Source organism: Rhipicephalus sanguineus, chromosome 9 (genome assembly GCF_013339695.2).
Source record: "Rhipicephalus sanguineus isolate Rsan-2018 chromosome 9, BIME_Rsan_1.4, whole genome shotgun sequence".
NCBI classification, from domain to species: domain Eukaryota; kingdom Metazoa; phylum Arthropoda; class Arachnida; order Ixodida; family Ixodidae; genus Rhipicephalus; species Rhipicephalus sanguineus.
In genome coordinates this window covers 22256866-22279379 of record NC_051184.2, presented here as the reverse complement: position 1 = coordinate 22279379, position 22514 = coordinate 22256866, and the positions used below count along the sequence as shown (strand labels likewise).

General features: G+C 45.2%; 1 protein-coding gene across 4 annotated transcripts in view; it reads left to right on the top strand.

The window, feature by feature from the left end:
* The window catches only part of LOC119404743 (uncharacterized), a 153672-nt gene that overhangs the window by 87484 nt on the left and 43674 nt on the right, over nt 1-22514 (top strand). For 2 of the 4 annotated variants that reach the window (XM_049418999.1, XM_037671411.2), the window contains exons 11-13: nt 1261-1403; nt 3305-3386; nt 3921-4074. In XM_049418999.1, the coding sequence (XP_049274956.1) occupies nt 1261-1403; nt 3305-3386; nt 3921-4074 (379 nt within the window). The remainder of the gene's footprint in view (nt 1-1260; nt 1404-3304; nt 3387-3920; nt 4075-22514) is intronic. The other 2 variants (XM_049418998.1, XM_049418997.1) reach the window with 2 other exon arrangements.

Here is a 22514-nt window from a genome sequence, read left to right as displayed (position 1 = left end):
TTTCATGTCTTGCAAGTCTTTACTAAGTATATTCGTGTTTTGCTAGTCTTTTCTAAGTATTTCTGTCCTGTATCTTTCGAGTGGTCTTGGCCATCCTGAGGGAAAGAGCGCCACAAATAACCGGCACCCCCCTTTAGACAAAAAATTAACACTGTCGGTGCCGCCGACGTAGTAACAACTCCGCATCGATGTCACAGATAGTCAATTGATCCGATATATCTTTGAGGAATCGCAGCAGCGCTTCGCTTGCTTTTCGTAGCTGTGATGCGCGGTACCACGGTCACAAGATCTTGTTCATTAAGATGAAAAGCTGAGTTGGTTGATGTTCATGATGAAAATTTCTGTAGCGCTCACGAGTAGGACGAAGGAATTGTTCTCGCTGTTTCTTCCTTCCTTTGCCCTGCTTCTGAGCGCTGCACCAAATTTCATCATTCTTTTCTGATTCTTTTGTACAGATTCTTCAGTTGTAATCGCTTTCATAATCATTTACGACCATAGTAGTATAGAACGCTGTCCATATGCTTTACACTTATTTGTTTCGTTTTTCATTAGACCGCATTGTAACCCTTTTGTTTAACCCCCTTTTAGTTGACGTGATGTGGCTGTCGCGTCTCCACTATTTTTGTTGTTGTTTTTTTACGTGAAATGAAATACTGTCATATCTCTTTGCAATCAGTTTGCGCGTACCAGTGCTTGAAAAGTTGCGTATACGGCTTGTATCTTGCTCGTGTGGAGCGCTCTTTCTTTTCTTGTTCTTGTGAAACCATTGTTGTGGCACGATTGTTGTATCTTGATTTATTCACTTCGTTTTGTACTTGTTACACCCACTCCTGCTTACAGCCACAGTTAGAGGCTACCAGTAGTGTATAAATAAATAAATAAATAAATAAATAAATAAATAAATAAATAAATAAATAAATAAATAAATAAATAAATAAATAAATAAATAAATAAATAAATAAATAAATAAATAAATAAATAAATAAATAAATAAATAAATAAATAAATAAATAAATAAATAAATAAATAAATAAATAATTTGTTCATCGTAGAGGTTTCACAGGAGTTCCCAGTTCAATTTCTAACTACAGGATCTCCTTCTGATCGTACATATCTCGTAATTCCCATCGTTTTTTTTTTTTTTAATAAGTGCTTAAACGGCACTGTAGTCCCTTGAAATGTATTCTTAAAAAAGGAGGTGCTGCGCTTGTGGTCACTACTGATAGGGTACCACTTAATCTTCGTACCGTTGCACCTCAGGGACCCGAGACAGACCGACCACAGCCGGGGAAAGCCGCCCCTGCCGGAGTTGTCACTGCACATCCTGGACATGCGAGGCAACGAACGCGAATCGGTGTCGCTGGGCGAGCTGGTACGCGTACAAGTGCGCATGTCCGAAGAAGGTGAGCGTTCTCAACGGCCCTTGCCTTCGAGGTATTGATCACTCGGATCACTCTTGAAGCCATGTTCAGCTTAGGACATTTCCGAAAAAAAAATTCTGGCATTTGTGTAAGATTTCTAGCCCCAACTTTGGAGGGCCCATGAGAAGCTCCTTGAATATATGCTTATGGACCTCCTTTAATGCTCCTTTAAAGGGACACTAAAGAGAAACAATGAATAGGTGTAGATCGATAAATTGTGCTTTGAGAACTCTAATGTCGTTAGTTTTGCCATCATAGGTTTATTAACAGAGGAGAAGATCAAGTTCAACGTTTCATTTTTAAATTTCGCGCCGAAATCTCCCCGCGTGACGTCACAGATTTCGAAGTGTATTTATCGTATTTTGGCGCCATTGGCTCAACAAAAGGACCCCAAACTTGGTATGTTAAGTCTATGGCCCCTTCAGAGGACAATGTACTTCATTTTTACCGATTAGGAACTACGTAGTCCCTAGTAGGCGCCGTCAAAACATGTGGCGTCACTGCGAATGGTGCGGAAACTTCAAGGTGGCGTCGCCACCCACATTTTACTTTTGCGTGTTTTTTCGCTTACTAAGCGTCTTCTCGCAGCAAGCGTGGTGTTTTTGGTATCGTGAAAGAGTACTTTACTAATATGAGAAAAATCGTTTCGCTCTTTAGTGTCCCTTTAAGGGAGTACTGGCGCTATTTTGAGACGACGCAGGAAGGACATTTCTCGTTTCCTTGGTATGCAGTGTTGACGCTCTTTTTTACACACTGGTGCCAGACAACACGTATAAAATGTTTCAGTTCGATTTTAAATTTGTCTTCGCCCAGCGTCTGCTAGCCAGCCCCGCCGCAGTGGACATTATTTTGACGAGTGAACACAGTTAAACGCTGCGTCGTGCACGCGACCTAAATCGCTGTCGGAGTCGCTGGACGACAATTCACTCATCGCAGTTTACGTTCGCCACGTGCATCTAACAGCAGACGCCAGAGCTGCTGCTAGTACGCCACGAGATGCTGCACCACGTGTCTTAGTTCTACGTCAGACTCTGTTTACACGTCACAGTAAAGCCATGCCCACGATATCGAAACCCAAAGGGATTTTTTAAGGCAGCGGTAATAAAAATATATATTCAGTGCTTTCCAAGACACTACTGCGCTCTTTCTAGGGTTCTCGACACCACTGGTTTGATTACAGCAATTGAACTAAAAGTTCGGGTCAGTACTTTAGAGATGCCCTTGCCCAGAGGGATCTCTTCGCAGCTGCCCCTTCCCCCACTCCACTTCCAGGATAACAACTCTGGCGCCGCGCCTGATAGAGTATCTTGTAGCTTGAACTTCAGGAAGCGTTGGACTTGTGAAGGTCAACCAGCCCTCTCGTGAGATGTAGTCACGGTATCGCCGTGATCACGAGTACCCCAATCTGTGTACACCGCGCAGCGTCCGCGGCTGGCGGTTCTCTATGGTGAGCTGTGAGGTTCGTCACGTCGTCGAAATTTTCCTCGTTTTATGGTTCATGAGTGCTCTGTGGCCTGTGCGAAGTATTCGTGAATGGTGTTAAAAAAGGCAGGGAAGCTTACAGTTAAACCATCCCTTCACGAGGTTTGTATAACGGATAGTGCGGATTCATAGCTAGGACAAAAAAAGAACATTGATGCACGGGACAAGCGCTAGTCTTGTGTTGAATCCGTGTTATCCAGAATTTAAGGTTATGAGTCAACTAACCAAGGAACGAATTTTTGCTAAGCTATACGTTCGCAAGTTGTCCACACGGCTTCGCTATACAGCGAAGCTAACGTCAATCCCATTGGTTCGCACCAATGGTGTGATTAAGCACTTATATGTATTTCTTTAACTCTGACAGTTTCGCGGCGTAAAATTTTGTTTTTGCTGCTTTCCAGACACGTACGGCATCTTCATCAAGAACCTGATCGCCCGCGACGGAACGGGGTCCACGAATCTGACGCTCATAGACAAAACAGGGTGAGTACGCCACGGCACTGTGTTTACTTACTGACGGAATAAATATGCCCAAATAATGAAAAAAAGTGCACTCGTGCGCGACTTTTTAACGTGGCTTTTTGTGCTCGTCTTTGTTCCGTACTATGGAAGCGTCTATCACAAATCAATCAATCAATCAATCAATCAATCAATCAATCAATCAATCAATCAATCAATCAATCAATCAATCAATCAATCAATCAATCAGTCCTTCAGTCAGTTCATTCATCCACGTGTCTATGTACACAAATATGCGGGAAAAAAACTTCTGCTCACCAGACAGCTTCACAAGTTCTCGGCCCTCTACGGTGCAGGGACCTATAACTATTCACGAAACAGTAAACTGCTAGTCAATCCACCAGAGAAAACAACTGTCAGACTTATCGGATACCGTTAAGGTAACATTAAGGGTTCTCAATAAGGTATTTCTTTATCACGTGCACATTTATCGGTCCATCAAGTAGCGGCCCTGTAAATGCAATGCACGCGCATACCTGCGCGTATATACTGACGCAGGTGTCCCGTGGAGGCGAAGATGATGCGTGAGATTCGAACCATCGACTCTCACAGCAAATCCCTGGAGAGCTACCTCGAGGCGTTCGCGTTCACCGGGAGCAGCACGCTGGAACTCGAGGCAGAAGTGGTCACGTGCCTCGAACGGTGCAAACCGGTGAGTCACCAGTAACAGGTATATAAAAGGCTTTGCAGGAAAAGAAAAAGGAAACCTCGCAGGGTTCATTTTGCATTCGGTTAAGACGACTCGAAGGCGAAAACCATCATCATCTTCTTCTTCTTCTTCTTATCAGTCGATGTATTCATCCTCCCCCGCCCCTCCTCCGAAAGCTTTCTTTACCTAACGCGGTTTTGCACTACCTTCAAGATCAGAGGCATTGCAAACTTTCTGCACCTTACCTGGTTTTGCACTGCCTCTGTGATTGGTCCACCGCTGACCAAGCGATGATGCCACGCGACGACGTCATCAAGTGACCTCACGACTACGTGGTAATGCGTTATGATGACGTCACGATTTTTGGTAACCAGTGACGTCGCGCTCACCGCACACGGTAACGTCATCAGGCGGTGATTTTTCGCATCACTCGTGTGGACGCCGCCGACAGTCAATTTTCGCGTTTCATGGAGCATCTAAGGCTTTCGTGTTAAAAAGGGACTGCTAGAGCATAGTTTCCACGTAAATCATGGCTGCGCAAAATTGTGGGGCATAAGATTCGCAGATTGACAATCGTCATTCTGCTGCGCATGAAGATCCCGCGCAAGCAGATATTGCGTAGCTAGCGTCGTATTTTCATTAAAGCTATAGCGCTTGCTTAGCGTTGAAGGCCTTATCAATTCCGTTAGTGTTGCTAGAGGGGAACGTATAATAAAATAAAGTGGATGATATAAAAGGATGTCGCTGCGCGCGGAAACACAAAACCAGACACTTCGCATACAGACACGAAGCTTTGTTGGTTCTGCGAAATTGCATAGCTTGAACAAAAATAAGGAATATATAATTAAATAAATAAGTGGACAGTAAAATGCTTTAAATATACGCTGCGCTTATCGTTGTGCGAAGAGTAATTGAGTTTGGAGCACGAGCAATCACTGCTTCCTGCTAATAGTTTAGAAAAAAAAAATCTCGTAAATCCTACCAGAGACAATGTCCGCCGCATTTCGTATCGCCCCGTTGAAATGTTCAGTATGCGCTTAGCCTTTTGTCTGTTGTATTGTCCTTTCCTTGTTTCTTGTGAGCTGCTGTTAATTGCGCCACAGCGGATGGGCAAGTCGTGTTGCATTACAGGAGAGCCAGCACATGAAAACAGTGTGAGCTGTTTAAGTGGACGTTGTATAGCAGCAGCCCCGGCACGTTAACTCATTAAATTATTTAATTAACACGGGAACTACGGTATGAGGTTTTTTCTTGCTCTCTCTCTCTCTCTCTCTCTATATATATATATATATATATATATATATATATATATATAAGGAGAGGGAGCAAGACAAAACCTCATACCGCAGTTCCCGTGTTAATTAAATAAATTATTGTGTTAACGTTGAATGAGTTGCATGTATGCACACACACAACTATGTATAAATACATAAATAGTCGGACTGAGTATTCGCGCTAAACCCGAATATGTGGGAAAAAAGACACACACAATTTATAGACAAAAGCAACTGATAATTAACCGGCCTTCGTAACTCTTACGAAGGCCGGTATATATATATATATATATATATATATATATATATCTATATATATATATATATATATATATATATATATATATATATATATATATATATATATGTGTGTGTGTGTGTGTGTGTGTGTGTGTGTGTGTGTGTGGTGTGTGTGTGTGTGTGTGTGTGTGTGTGTGTGTGTGTGTCCTGGCTTCATTATCTGCTGGTTTTCACTCAGATTGTATCAAAAAAAGAAACGAACCCTCAAAATTCCCTTCGTATATATATATACCCTGTATATTAGCCCGTTGCAGTTATTCAGAGTGAACACGGCGCGCGAGAAGGACCGTGTAAAACGTGCAAGCTGAGGAGGAAGACTGGCAAAAATACGCGGCTACTAACGGTATGGAAAGCGGCTTAGCGTTGAACAGAAAAGTGAGCCATGGCAGCAACAGCCTTTTGAAGCGTAGAGGCTTAATCGTTGTTGTTATGGCACGACATAGCCAATCCTGTGGCACACGGCAATAAATACTCAATGCGTAGTAGAATGAACTACGATCGCTTTAATGGCGACATAGAATCCGAAGAAGAAGAAAAACACGTGCGTAGTGGGTCGCTTCTCCGCTTCCTCTTTCTCTTCTTTTCTAGGTCCCAACATCTTCCGGGGCCTCAGTTTTGGTAGCGCCGATCTCCATGTAGTATATATTCTGCGCGGGTCTTTTCAAAACTTTTCCGCTACCCAGGAGTAACAAGCAAGCGCGAACAATTCTGTCATTGCCGAGGTAAACTTCTTCAACTTTTGCCAGAGGCCACATAAACTTCGCTTTGTTGGGTGTGTCCACAATAACGATGTCTCCAACTGCTAGGATGCGGGAAGAAGATCCAGGAGAATGATGTGCAGATGGTAGAGTGAGAATATACTCGTGCTTCCAACGTCTCCAAAAATGATCCAACAAACTTTGGCGGTGTTGTAAACGCCGTGAATATTCCTTCGCACCGCTGTGGTTCACTGAATCTTCTGTTGAATCACCATCCGGCAAAGTGGTAAATTGTTGGCCTATAAGAAAATGTGCTGGCGTAATCGCGGATGGCTCACCAGCTTCGAGGCAGGCGTAAGTAAGCGGTCGGGAATTAACCACAGCTTCGACCTCGGTAAGTAGCGTACCGAGTTCTTCAGCAAAAAGGCTGTTTCGTCCGAGGACTTTTCGTAGAGACCACTGATCTAATCAGTCTTTCCCACCAACCGCCCCACCACGGCGCCGCATCTACTATGAATTTCCATTTAATCCGCTGTGTCGTGATGAACGACTGGAAGTCGGTCTCTTTGATTCGGTCCAGAAGAAAGCGCTTTGTATCTTGAGCCTTCTCCAGGAATGACAAGATATTTTGAGAGCTGTAAGTAAGGCTGTCGGTCTCCATGTTCCATGTCATTCCGAGGACTTTTGTTGTGGTTGACGTTTGTCCGCTGCGGTTAGGTATAGCTGGTTCGTTTGAGTCGAATATGTCCTGCAGCTCTTGACAACTTGTTGTCCATTTTCTGAGTGGCATTCCAGCGTCATTCATTATTGCCTTTGTGGTGGCGTAAAGCTCTACAGCTGCTTGTAAGTTATTCGCCCCAATCAGCAAATCATCTACATAGAATGACTTTGCAAGTAGTTGGGCCACTCCGTGCTGCTCGTTGTCTACACCTGTTTTGAGGTGATGTTGAATGGTCGCTGTAAGCATGAATGAACTTGACGTCGATCCGAAAGGTACTCTTGTCATTCGCCAGACCTGTATGTCGTCTTCCCTGAATGGTAACGTCGGCTTCTCAGCAAACCACAAGAACCTGAAGAGATCTCTGTCTTGTGGTCTAACACCAACCTGCAGAAACGCTTTTTCTATGTCTGCAGTCATTGGTACTTTGTACCAGCGAATCGCATGAGGACTTGTAGCAGCTGAGGATTCAAGTTCGGCCCGGTTTGTAGGCAATCATTCAGCGATTTTTGGTCTCTTTTGCATGCGACGAGGCATCAAATACCACCCTCAGCTTCGTAGTGAGAGAGTCCTCACGGATAACTTCTCGGTGCGGCATGTAATATGTACGCTCATCATTGGGTTTCCTTTGGAGACTACTTCCGCGTGTCCCGAGTCAGCGTACTGTCGAATGGCATGGTCGCACCGTTCCAGCAGGCCTTTTTTGGTTGATAGTCGTCGTACAAGGCTCTGAAGGCGGTTACGTGCGACGAGGTAGTTGTCTTCAATTAATTCTATGTCAGGTTCTTTGCACGGCACTGCAACTTCGTACCGTCGATCCTTCTTGACAATATTCTCTAGGAACCTGGACAACGTGGTTGAAGAAGTTAGCTGTTCTTCCTCTGGGGAGATGCCCCTAACATCCACAGTCAAAAAGGACTGCAGATCATCATTAATCTCCGATTGTGAACGTATATCTGTTCTTAATACACATACCAATCACTCTGGATGTGCTTTGAACAAAGCTCCTTTTCTTCACAGGTCCTTGTAGTGTCCAACCCAATATAGTGTTAATAGCCACTAGTCCTTCAATTTCTTGGCTTCTGATGACTTCACCGGTTATGATCTTCCATATTTGGTCTGATCCAATAAGCAGACTTATTCCAGGCTCGGCTTGCGCTATAGGAATGGTAAGCTCGTCCGCTAATACCATCTTCAGTTCACGAAGGTTCTTGCTAAAGGAACAGTCAGTATTTGTCACTGCGACATCTTGACAGATTACTGGTATCGTGATAGCTTCGATGACCTGTTCTTTGTCTCCAAACTGACTTCTCACGTGCACTTCGACTATTTTACTTCGTCGTGGTTGGGAAGGTACTTCAGACGCAAACGTGTTGATTGCCAGCTTCGTTTCTCCGATACTTTCAACTGCAAACGTGTAGCGAGTTCTTCCTTTATAAATGAACGTGGCTGCCGCTGTCTAAGATTCCTCTTATGTAGCAAGCCTTATCTTCTCTTCCCACCCAAGAACGAAAGGTTTGAAGATGTACACCTTCGTCAAGTTGGCAGCTCGTTACGGCAGTTGATCTTTCGTTCTGATATGACTGCGTTTCGTTAACGCATGCTGTCGTTGTGTTCAATTTCCTAGTACTCTTTTCATTGGCGTTTGGGTTTGCACATAGTTGTTGCGTGCCTTTTTTTACATGAAAGGCACTGTATGCGTCTTCGGCAATCTCTGGCTAGGTGCCCCGGTATAGTGCATTTATAGCACCTCATGTTTTGCCTAGTCTATCTTTCTTCTCTTCGAGCGTTAGAGAACTGTCGCAAACCTCCGTTTCATGTCTCAGGGATTTGCAGAAGAAGCACTCACCATATTTCGGCTTTCCCGTATGCGCGGTATGCAGCACAGATGCCGATGGAATATGCTTGCGGTTGTGAGTGCGTTCTGACGATTCTTGTGTCCCTGATCGCTCTCGGCTTTCGATTTCGATGCGGGTAAACTGTAGCAAGCTCTCGAGCTCCTGACACGATGACACTGTTTCTTCGTTTGTAGCAACCGATGTTCGGAGCATGACTTCACTTATACGGCGCTGGCGGTGAAAAGAAATGACGATATCTTGCGGCCAGTGCTTTTAGTAGAATGTCATAGAGCATCGCAGAAAAGCTGCTTGTCGGCACCCCGAGAGCGTCGAGACCACGCATGTTCATCTGGACTTGGTCGTATAGAGTGCGCAGCTGTTGTACGTCAGACGCCAGTCTCACGCATCGAATGTCTCTCAAGGCTCGTAGGTGATGTTGCTCTATTTGCCGTTTATCTCCATATCTGTCTTTTAGTAGCTGAACTGCATTTCCGTAGCATGCGCTTGTAGTCGCAAATCCAGCGATTGCTGCAGCAGCTTCTCCTCTCAGGTAATTCCGAAGGTAATGGAACTTGTCCGTCTCGCTTAGCGTCGCATTTGAATGCACGGTGCCTTCAAACTGCTCCCAGAAAGCCGTCCACTCCCGTATGTTTCCGTTAAACGGCTTGATCTCCAGTCGAGGTAGGCGGGGTCCAATATGTGCATTGCCGACATTCGTAGGAGCATGGACGGTACTTGCTGAATTTCCAGCGTCGACGGCTCTCTGCGCGTTGTTGATGTCTTCGATTCGGCACTGTAGACGTGCAAGTGTCGCTACCGCTTGGTCTTCGTAGTCTGCTGCTGCGGCATATTCAGACGCGAGCTCCTCTGTTGGAATGTGGTCTTCCATTTCGTCCGATATCTTCTTCAGCTTTTCATTGCTGGATGTCAGCCGCTCCTTCAATGCGATGATTGTCGCTCTGTCAACGCTGTCGCTTTCCAAAATAGCTGTCGCCCTCGTTGATTATCTTGGTATTCTGAGCTCGTGCCGATGATCTCTTCTGCTTCAAACGATCCATTGCTGCAGTGTACTAACAGGAAACCTTGGGCTTGCGTCCACTCGTTGACGTAGCTGGTCGCGGCCACCGACGAGTCTTACCAAGCACCGCGATTATTCCTCAGAGAAATCGTTCTTGTCGATGCTGCCGTCCGTGTCGCCGATTAGCCGCAGATCCCGGGTTTTCGGCACCATATGTTATGGCACGACATAGCCAATCCTGTGGCACACGGCAATAATACTCAATGCGTAGTAGAATGAACTACGATCGCTTTAATGGCGACATAGAATCCGAAGAAGAAGAAAAACACGTGCGTAGTGGGTCGCTTCTCCGCTTCCTCTTTCTCTTCTTTTCTAGGTCCCAACATATATATATATATATATATATACTATTATATATATATATATATAATATATATACACACACACACATATATATATATATATATATCACACACCCACACACATATATATATATATATATAGTGTGTGTGTGTGTGTGTGTGGTGTGGGTCGTGTGTTGTGTGTTGTATGGTTGTGTGCGCGCTGTTTTATGATGATGCTTATTGCATTACTGCCACGCTTCGAGAGGCAACAGTAATTGTTTTTTTCTGCATTTTGAATGAAGGACGGTTCGATATGCATTGGACTAAATTTTCAGTTTGTGGGTTTATGTGATGTCATGGCTCTACAGCAATGTTATCGAGTGGATGCGTTAATGTCGCCATCAAGGCACCGACATTGTACAGCATGACTAACAAGCAGATTTAGGTAAAATACCTGCTGCGCTGAGGACGCTTTCCTGAAGCTTCGTAATCCGGACCTATTTTCTGGGTAGTCCATAAATGTTCATTGTCTGTCTCGCTCTATCCCTCTCTCTGGTTTGCAAATGGTAGAAGATTGATTAATTAATCGACTCAATAAAACAAGCAAGAATGAGCAATGGCGGGAGTGTTTCATTAGAGATCGGGGGAATGACACGTACGACACCGCAAAATACAACGCATAACAAGTCAGCGTATCCCGATTATGTTGAGTTTGGAATATGGGTAGCACACAAGACGTAGCTGCAAACGATGCTGGGAAACACATTAGAAACGACAATCACTGAAAAAATATGCACATATGCGCGCAAGCGCATGAAATGCACGAAATAATAGAGGTAAGCTCGCGTGCTTATTGCACATAAAAAAACACTAGGCCTACATAGAAACCGCAGCACAGTCATATAAACCCTCTGGGGCTACTAATACAAGTACGCCAGCAAGGTACCCACTACGCCATTATTCGTCATAGAAGCGAGGTACCAGCTACACATCTATTATGGTGGAGCCCTTTATGGTGGAGCCCTTTGGTGGACCCCCAAGAATTATGGTGGAGCCCTTTGTAATGGGTTGGAAGCTTTAAGCGACCCACTCGTTACGTAATTCGCATTGTGTGACGCCCGGTCGTTATTTCGCTCTCCCACCACGCTATAAGCATACGCTCACGTGAAAAGATGAGAGAGAGAGCGAAAGAACTTTATTGAGACCCTGAGGAAATAGATCATGGGGCCTTGTGGGCTTTTTGGCAACCAACAGAAGTGCACAACAGGGGCGTAACCAGAAATTTTTTTCGGATGGGGGGGGGGGTTCAACCATACGTTATGTATGTTCGTGCGTGCGTTTGTATGTGTGCGTGCCTATATACGAAAGCAAAACTGAAAAATTTCGGGGGGGGGTTTGAACCCCCCCCCCCTTGGCTACGCCCCTGGTGCACAACCATCATATTTTTCGTGACGTAGGGAGCTGCCACTATGCCATTTTTCGTCAATCTGCGGAGAACCGTGGTACTCTCTAAACACCTGGAAGGCCTTCTGTGAACTTTGTTGATGCTGTGTCGGATGACGATGAAGAATTATTGCAGAAGCCCTTTGTAATGGGTTGGAATCAATTACCAACCCATTCGTTGCGCATTTGCATTTGTGCCGGCTCATTACGGAATTCGCAGTGTTGACGCCTGGTTGTTACTTTACTCTTCTACCACGCTCTCAGTCCCTCTCAGCAGTGTTTGCTTGCCTCGACGACCAGCTGTTTTCTGAGCAGTCAATCTTGCAATGTCGGAAAGATCGAGCTTCACGCCAGAAACCAACGAAGGCGCTGTTGAAGTTCTGCGAGCGACTGGCCTCGTTGAACGACTGTGACACTCGCGCGCGCGCGCGCGCGCGCGCGTTTGTGTTTGTGTGTGTGTGTATGTGTGTGTGGTGTGTGTGTTTTGTGTGTGTGTGTGTGTGTGTGTGTGTGTGTGTGTGTGTGTGTGTGTGCGTGCCTGCGCTTCCCTCCTCCCTCCCTCCCTCCCTCCCTCCCTCCCTCCCTATCCCATTCCTCTCTTCTTTACTCCCCTTACGCCTTCCCCAATGCAGGGTAGCCAAACCAGATAGTTGCGTTCTGGTGAACCTCACTGCCTTTCCGAATTATATTTCTCGGTCTCTACCACGCTATATTACATATCTTAATGTGGTTCCTTCCCGACATGAAGCATGTGTAGGGTCTTTTTGCAAGCAGCTTCAAGCACCGGCAAGGCTCCGAGGCAGAATACTGGGCTCCCACGCAGAGGGCTCAGGATCGAACCCCGTTCCATCCTGGATATTTTTTTTCTTATTTCCTCTTTTTCTTATTCGCGCGATAGCGTTTATGGACACCGGCGGCAGCGGCGGCGGGCAACTGGGGCGCCGAAAACGGCCGTTGTTGTGATCTCATAACAGCTTTCGCTGGAAATTGCCGAAGCTTGCACAGCCGTCCAACGCTTGACACAGCGAAACAGGGCGATTGTGAAGAATAATCGGGTTTTTTCTAGGTTCTTAGTAGGCCTTAGCTAGGTCACAAGGGCTGTTTCTAGGTCGCTTCTAGGTCGTTCCTGGCCTTTAGCTAGGTGATGCTACGTTGTTTCTTCGTTGATTCTCAGCGCAGAGAAGTTCGAGTTAAATCACAGACAGGCACAGACACGACAGAGATGTCCAAACTCCGGAGGCAGAAACTCGTGCTGAAACCAAGCGTTCGCACCCCTCCTAGATGTACGGGCAGGTCATCGTTGTCATAGGCCTTCCATCGCTTCGGGTTCTTCTCGCAGCCGCCGTTGCCTTTCCCGTTCCCTAGTGTTGGGTAACTGTTGCCTTCTTCTTTTTAGTTTACCAATGGTGAGTAGTGGGATTTACCCAATTTCTGGGACGCACACCCGTTCACGATGATGATAGTTTTCTGATAGGCCGCCCAAATTTAATAATTATAATGTTCGGCTTTAACGCCCCACGGCCGCACAAATTTTCGTGGCACATGACCGTTTGTCGGGCTAACTGTTGCCTCCTTCATTTTAGTGGACCAGTGGTGAGTACTGGGATATGCCCAACTGGTTAACCTCCCTGCCTTTCCTTCTGTAATATTTCTTCCCTCTTCTTACCCAATTTCTGGGGAAAATACCTGATAGGCAGCCGCACGGGTTAGGTCACACAGGATAGGTCGCACAAATTACGGCTGCGTTCAAGCTTCGCTGTTAAAATAACACAGATGTACAAATCACAAACCACAATAAAAGGGATGAGAGGAAAATCGAGGACACATGCCACATACATGTAATGGGCATTGCATAGTGTCTTAGAGGTGTTATATGGCACGAACATTCGTGCTGACGCAGCATGATTTTGACATCCGGTTATGGCTGCGCGAAGGAAAGATATGAATAGCATTACTGAGGTTTTGTGGGAGGAAGGGAGGTGGTGGGGCGGTGCTTTGTCAGAGTATACTTCTACTAATAAGACTACTAAACTAGAATTGCTGAGAGGTTTGTCTGTGTTTTAACGTTGCAAACAGTCGGCTGTTTCATTACGGTGTTCATTACCTGGTCTGAGATTGTCAAGGTCAACGACATAATTATCCCAATGAGACAGCTATTTAAACCCCGATCGGGGCCAGTAGGCGTCGAGCGATTCTTTTTTGAAGCTTTTTTTTTCAGACGCGATGGGCTCCTCCTCTTTGAAACTTATGCAATGGGGCTGGTTGTGATCGTGGCAGTTGGAGCCCTGTTCGCCTCGATCCAGATGGAAGGCGCTTCTCGTGATTGTGGTGTCCTAAATCAATAATTACTGCAAACTGCTGATTAAATTCTGTGTTCCGTTATCATGTATCGCGCATAGCGTATGAGGGGAGAAACGCCTGCGACCGCTTAAATAGAAACGGGAGCTCTGTTGCGACGAAAGAAGTAGACCTGCATAGCGCGCGCGCGCTACTACAGATTGTCCTGTTACGCAACGTTTCAATTTTCGGAAACCCCTCTTCAAGGTCGCCGCTCGCTACATTCAATGTCGTCCAATCGCTACAAGCGCAACGAAGAGAGTATGTCGGGCTCCCCGTAGCACACCTCTCCACTCCGTGTCGCTTGGGACGACGGCTGGAGAAGTCAGGGGAGTGAAATCTGCGAGGAGGGGAGCGCAGTCACGGGAATAGAGAAATAATGCTCGAAGTTGGAAGACGCGTAGTGGTCGAGGAGCTAGAGCGGAGGATTGTCGAATACAGAAAGAAAGTAAAGGGAGGAGGTGCTGCAGGGCGATGCAACAGCCTTTTTCACCATTTGAGTGAGTGAGGCATGAGCTCGGGCCTTGCGCGCACATGACATAGGGAAAAAACGCGGACGCGGAAAAAGGAGCAAAAGGAAGCACGAGGTTCTGCGAACAAGGAACAATACGCAAGTGCGATGTTTTTGTTGGAGCCCCACTTGCAGGCAGAGCCCAAATTCCTTTGGTTCGCCTTGGGAGCAATTAGAGTCGGAACGGGGTTCGGACCCTTGGTTCGATGAGCGCCGAGGTTGGCCGTAGCAACAGAGCGAGCGACCTCGAGAGACGCCCTCTCGTGCCGACAGCGCAAATTGAGGAAGTGAGGGCGCGACGGACGGGCCAGATCAGTGAAGAGAAGTACGAAGAGTAAGAACCCCTTCGTTTTTTTTTTCCTTTCAGCACAGTGCATGCGAGCTCCACTTCATTCTCTCTCGTACTGGTGGATGGGAAAGGCGAGAGCGTGGAGAGGAAAGCCCGTCGTGACGTCACGCTAGCCCTGTGACGTCAGCAACGTCTGCCTCCTGAGCGTCATGCGCGGGGTCCGCCAGCTAGCCTGCGCGGATGGCATCCCCCGCTCGCGCTTGGTTACACGCATGGCAAAGGGTATCGGGCAGAAAGAAAGGCGCGCGCGCTGGCAATGAATGCTAGAGTTGCTGTCTGCTAGAGAAGACGCATCGCTTCACGTCTCCAAGCATGCAGGCGTACTGAAAACGAAACTGAAACAGATAGAAGAGGAGCATTGAAAAGAGAGAGTGATTGAGCGGAGCAAAAGGGCACCGGCACTCGGAATTTTCTTTATGCTATTACCTCGCCCTGCTTGCAGTGCAAAAAGTGAGCAATGTTATAAACTAGACGGAGACTTGGCCTAGTATTTATATACATTACGGAGAAGTTCTCTTCAGTGACGCTTCTTAGTGGTCTGTATATCTGCAATTTTATTACCGAGGGTGCTCTTAGAATGTCCCGAGCCGGCGCCGATGAAGTGAAAGATATGCCGTCGCCGGCGAGTCACAGCGTTCCCGGCCATTTTTTGGAATTTTCACTTTCGCTAACATTACGGTTATTTTGTGGAATGATCGTGACTTTGTTGAACGTTGTTGCTCTTCGGGAGTTACACAGAGGCCGATTTTGGCGAAAATAATTTATTTATTTATTTGATTTGCACACATAGACACACAAGGACACAGAGAAAAGAGCGAGAGAGCAAGCTGGCAACTGCCAACCTATAGGGGCACAACGCTTGCCTACTCTTTCGGGAGGAGGGAGGAGACAGAGGAAAGGAAGTTAGGAGGAGAGAAAGAGGAAAGAAGATAGGAGAGTAAACGAAAAAATTGACGAAGACTTGGATAAAAATAGGTAAACACACACACACAAAGAAAAACAAACACTTATAAGCGGGTGGCAAGATCCGCTTGGCCCATAAGGGTCAGCAGAGCTCGATGGGCCTGGTCGTGTCGAGATACACAACCTCTCGGAAAGAGGTCATCGTCAATGGTCGCGCACTTAAATCCGAGGAATTTATATTCCTTAATCAGCAAAGCCTGCTGCGTAACAACGCGGGATAGTGTAATATAAGACGCTCAATTAACAGGAAGTGGGTGCTAGAGCCGACGTTTCGATAAGTCGACGAAAGTTGTGTACCAACGTCCTCTCATGAATGCGGCCACCTGGAGTATAGTAGGGTATCATGTGCTTCCAAGTAATACTTTCCAGCTTTCATAAAAGAAAGTCCATCCTCTTCCTCTCCCGAAAGACTATGCGATATCCGCCACCAGCCATATCAAAGCATTGTTTGAATGGCATAAAAGTTTTAGCAGCCCTTGCTCTACCGGGAAGATGGAGGAAGAAAGAGCGGCCTGACTTACAACTTTTGTTGCTTCTTTTTCAACGCGTTGCACAATGCTAAAATTTTGCTTTCTTCATGCTGGAAATTGGACCTTCTTCCATGTTTTAAAGCCGCCCAACACATCAGTCTACAGGAAACAACGTCCGTCATGCATTTTATCCAGGCGCAATGAAATGTGGTAATGTTAAATGACAAGTTGCATAGATACAAGATCAGATTGTCATATTAGAAGCGGGTGATCGCCGACAAGCCCACAATCTAGAGGGCAAAAATTATTATAAAGCGGCGCATACAATGTGCAATCGCACCGGGGCACCTTCAGGAGCCGCATTTCTGTACACTCGCCGTTGCCGCGTCTTTCACGTACAACGCCGCTGCCGCCACCGAAATCTGTAACTCATACCAAACTTCGCTTGAAAAAGTTTGAAAATAACACTAAAATACGGGCAGCTCAAGTTTCATTTAAGGGTAGTTAAAACATCCCCAACAAACAACGAATCTACAATTAAAAAGGCCTCACGGAGCGCACGCTTTTCACATACGCATTCATGCAGATGACCATTTCCATAAAATTTAGCATTATTCGTCCGCGTTTTTCTCAAACGCACGCTTCATTTCTGCTGTTATGAAAAATAAAAGCAAATGATATACCGCTTTCAGTCGGACCAGGTGTTGCCGCGCAAATTTCTTTGCCCACCAGGAATCCAAAGGCACTTTAAGCGTATCTATCTATCTATTATCTATCTATCTATCTATCTATCTATCTATCTATCTATCTATCTATCTATCTATCTATCTATCTATCTATCTATCTATCTATCTATCTATCTATCTATCTATCTATCTATCTATCTATCTATCTATCTATCTATCTATCTATCTATCTATCTATCTATCTATCTATCTATCTATCTATCTGCTGATGTTGTGGTCATTTCGTTCGCATGGTACGGCTTGACATGATTGTATGAACAAGACGAATGGCAGGCCATAATATCGTGGCTGTTTCACTAATTGATATGTACCACAATTGTCATGGCATAACATGAGTGTATGACGAAGAATAACAAATAACAACAGATGTCATAAAAATGATTTCATGCATATCATGTACGTGATGACTTACATGCCACGGTCACCGTGCTCTCGCGGACACCTCGTCAACTTGATATCTGCGAAAATTGGCACGGCATAATGCGATGTGTATGAAGAAGACAAATTTTAAGTCGCAAGCATGAAAATCATGTAAATGCACGCCTCATCATATACATGAAACGGTTTTGGTGCTCTCGCAGCCGTTTCGCTCACTTGGTGTACACCAAAACTGGTTTAGCGTGATGTCATTGTATGACGAATATTAATGACAGGCCATAAAAATGAATAATATGATCTGTATATAATGTACGTCGTCACTTACATTAGGCGCACCCGGTGCTCTGAAGGCAGTTTCTTTAAGTTGATATATAGGGACATTGGCGTGAATTGACGTGAGGCTGTGACGACATGAATGACATGTTATGGCACGAATATCGTGTGATGTGCACTGCTATTTACATGATACGGTCTTAGTGCTTTCACGGCCGTTTCACTAACTTTCTATATGCGAAAATTAGCATGGCATGGCATGTGTGTACGAAGAGCATATACGACAGGTGATGATATGAATGTCTCATACATCCTGGCGTACACGACAAGGTACAATCATCATGTCACAGTGGTCGCTCTATTACCTTGCTGTATACTAAAGTGGGCATTGAATGACGTCCGTTTATAACGAACATGAACGCGACATGCATGTCATCTGTGTCATAACATCAAATGAATAACACAATTGGCATGATGCAAACGTCCTCAAGCCATCGCGGTCGCATCATTAGCATGATATAAACCAGAATGTACATACATGCATGACAAACGCACTATAGTGACTTGTAATTACATGAATGCCTTCGCTTGTCTGAAAGCCAAACAATGTAATATACGGAGCAGCTCACTGGATGCGTGGATATAAGTTTGTTGAACGTCCGGCGACGTTTCACCCAGCCCAGGCTTAAAACGTCAAAAGCCTGCCTCAAATCCGCCTCACAGGCGTGCTGAACTGCCCACGTCTGGAAGCCTATATCTGAGCTGCGCAGATATGCTGTTTTTTCGTCTTCTTTCACAGCGGTTGCGTTCATTATCTAGTGGCTTGTTTTCTATTGGAAAGCATTGTAAGGTGCATTGATTCTTTAGCTCATGATTTCCTCTCTGAATGGGTGCCCTACATTGCCTGAATGACCTTCCTCTGTTGTTAGCTTTCTTACTGCTCTCTAACTGCCGTTAAAGATTTATTCCCTTGAGCAATTTACTTCCATTTCTAATCCTCTTTTCTTTCCCGCTTAGTGTCGTTCTAAGCATACGAGGTCATATTTTATCCGCCAGGCTTCGGTATTCGTTCCAAGCGCCTCCGTTCTTAATGCTATGATAGGTGCCACTTCGCCCACGGCCGTGTCATTCAAACAGCCTGCAGCCCTGCACTGCTTCACCACAGGGTCATGTATACGCAACCATACTTGGCCCGAGCAGAAGCTCATCGAATTCGTTGGCAGTCAACGCAACTTCAGGGAGTCCCAGTTCCTTCCCTCGGCCCCCTCCCCACTCCTGCTACCTTGTCCTTGTTCTGAGCCTTAGGCTGCTGCAATAATCTCCACCAAGCAATTCTGGATAATTCTGGATAATTCTGGACACCCTGTGGGGTAAACTGTGCGCTGCAAGCTTATACGTAGCGTCTGAAAAACCGGGCATGCAGAAGAGAGACAGAAGATGCACTGCAGGATCAATTCCACTAGCATCGACTCTTTCGGAACGCGCCGTTGTCGTCGGCGGCTTGGGCAAGTGATCCAGAGGAGACATACACATAGCGAGAGCTTTGCAACACAGTCAGTACGTCGGGCGCGTGGCGAATCGATTGGTCCGGGATATCTGCATACGCTTTGTAATTACCATGCCGGGAGTGGAGAGGTTTGCCGTCAGCAGCCACTCATCGCGATCCCTCTGCGTGGCGGTCAATAGCGGTATTATACAACTTCGCCCGCGGTAGTTGTGTGACGGTGGTGGTCGTCCCACGGACCACCGTCGCCACCACCATGCGGGGAGGTGCAGAAACTAGTCGAAGTGCGGCGATTGTCTGCCATACGAGTATAACGACGTGCTTTAGGCGAGAACCAGTGATGAAATACGAAATAAGCGTATACGAGCAGCGTATGAGCTATCGGTGTGCAAGTAATGTCAGATATTAGAGGATAAGAGGTGGATGGAAAGGGGGAGTTGGGAATCACGGCAAGGTATTGGACGTCAGCAAAAAGGCGCCAACAAAGACTACCCGAAGGGGCTTTCCTCACACCTCGCAATGGGCTCGCAATAAAGGGCCCGAAGGAGGAAAAAGAGATATCCCCGTTGGTTTCAAGGCATGATGCGAGGCGCACGCAAATGTTGAGCAGCTCAGCGCGACACTCCGTGTTATTCATTGTCATTTTTGTGTCTCTCAAAGCCGTATATTCCCAGAGCTCCCGGTCACATCTGTGAGAAACAGTTGAAGAACTCGTCCTATTAAGACTGGATACCTCTGGTTCTTATATTCCTAATGAAAGACTGCGGGATGGCTCTTCCAAGAAGCGCCCAAGGTGGCGCGTGAAAAGACGAACATTTCAGCCTATGTTATCAGGTGCATTGTTATAGCTAGCCAATTTAAGGAACTTGGTAGAGCTTCAGCCTGCCTTGCGATTACAGCAGTCGAACGCAAGGCCTTCGGGGCACACATGTGCAAGCACAAATAATCGATCGAAGAGGGAGGGTGAGGAGAAGCGGCGTTGCGAGTGTTTGTTTGTAGCTTATTTGGAACAGCGGTCGTTCTCATACATGTTATTCAGGATGAAAAATCCGTAAACAGGGGGTGGGTGTTCGAACCGACGTTTCGACAGTGAACTTGTCCTCTTGGAGCCTTGAAGAAGACAAGTCCACTTGTCGAAACGTCCGGCTCGAGCACCCAGCCCCTGTTTACGGATTTTTTTTTATCGCAAGCTTCCAATTTCCACTTCCTGCCGTTTTTTTTTTGCTATTCAGGCGTAAATTTCGGGAATATATGTGAGGTGTTGTGCACCGCCATTGTGAGCGCTAGAAACGGCCCGCATTAAAGGAAAGCGACTTTGCGCTCACATGAAACTTTTACATTGTTATATCGATAATTTCTTCTCGTTTTCGTTGAACAAGCACCGGTAATTTTTATAACAGAGTGTAATGTCGGGCTAGTTGATATTTTAACATTATATTCACCGTTAATAGCGCAAGAGACCAGGACAAACCAAAGGAAGACAAGCGCAGGCGCAAACTCTCAACTAATTTTATTGAAGGCAGGCGCAGGTATGCGCCAACGAGCTGCACAGGCGCATTGTTGAAATGGACAATGGAAATTAGCAAACAAGAACATGTTAAACGACGCGCCAAAGAATTTTTTTCTGCGCTGCACAGTGCAATTCATATTGGAGTTGGAGGGACGACTTGAAAGTGGTGTACTTTGCTCGTCGGTGGTGAGAAAACAAAAACGCGTTTTAACGCACCCTGTTCTTCTACCCGATATTGCGAAGCGGATCAAAGTGTATAGGCTATATTCCTAGATTTTTTTGTGGGTCAGCAAGAGAGTTCTCTTCCGTGAGCTCATTAACGCTGTTGAAATTAATCTGCAATTTATAAATTTACATTTTTTATAGGCAATTTCTAGGCAATATATGCTTTTTCACTTCTTGCGTTTTTTTCTTCTATGTATTGTCTGTGAACAAGCATTGTATATTGGATTCATCTGTGCGTTACCAAAGAAATGTTATGTTGTTACCATGTAACCACATCGCTCTAACCGGCCCTCCCGGGCCATTTCTCACAAATTTCCGCAGAAATAGGCACGTGTCTTTATACTCCTTCTGGATGTGTACAACATCTATATTTGTTTTATATTATTATTATTATTATTATTATTATTATATATTATTATTATTATTTTATTATTATTATTATATTATTATTATTATTTATTATTATTATTATTATTATTATTATTATCTTCTTATTATAATTCTTGACCGTGAGCCCGCGATGTGGCTCAAGGTCAACAAGATATGTGCTATCCTTCTGCTATATAGCTTTGTTAGAAATACAGCTCGTTCGTTTAACCGTGACCTTAGTTCGAAAACGGCTGCCAGGCAGGAGGCAGATGAAATAGAAGTAACACGAAGCGGCACGTGATGTTAAGGCTGTCTCTAACTGTAAAACAACAAATAAATGCTCTCGTAAGCGTTGTTCGAAACACGTATCATGAAATGTAAACTCGTATGTTACACGGCAGTTTGAAATATACAAAGCAGGACGAACGCGCGCACCTGTTTCCTTCGCGTAAAGATTGTATGATGCACGCACCGAAACTCTTAACATTAAAATTGGCAGGTGACATGGAAGTTTTGCATGCAAGTTTCTGAATACTGTATAAGCTTCCTTAGGGGCTTCTTATGTTTCATTGCTTCCTAACACTTCTTGTTTCGGCTGTGTTTCTGCACTTTCGGTGTTCGTTTTATTGGTATGAGTTTCTTCGTTTTAAGCCTGCGAATGAACAATTTCGGTATACATCCCATTAACGAAACGGCCAGGAGAGCACAAAGTCGTAGGCGTCTAGATAGATAGATAGATAGATAGATAGATAGATAGATAGATAGATAGATAGATAGATAGATAGATAGATAGATAGATAGATAGATAGATAGATGATAGATAGATAGATAGATAGATAGATAGATAGATAGATAGATAGATAGATAGATAGATAGATAGATAGATAGATAGATAGATTCAAAGTCGCAGAAGTTTGCTAAGAAATGCATCCCATTTAAAACAAGATAACTACACATTTCCTGGAAGAAAACTTGTATAGAATGGAAAAAAGGTTGCTTTTGTAAGGAAGGATAGCCCAGATTAACAGTGACTGGCGGACACTTACAGTAATTTAACCACCCCTGCTCATTATTTTACACCACTAATCAACATTCAGCAATGCTAATACTTTGCAGTAATTTCTACCAACCGAAACATGCCCATAGTTTGCCCTGTAGCACTAACCGACATTTTG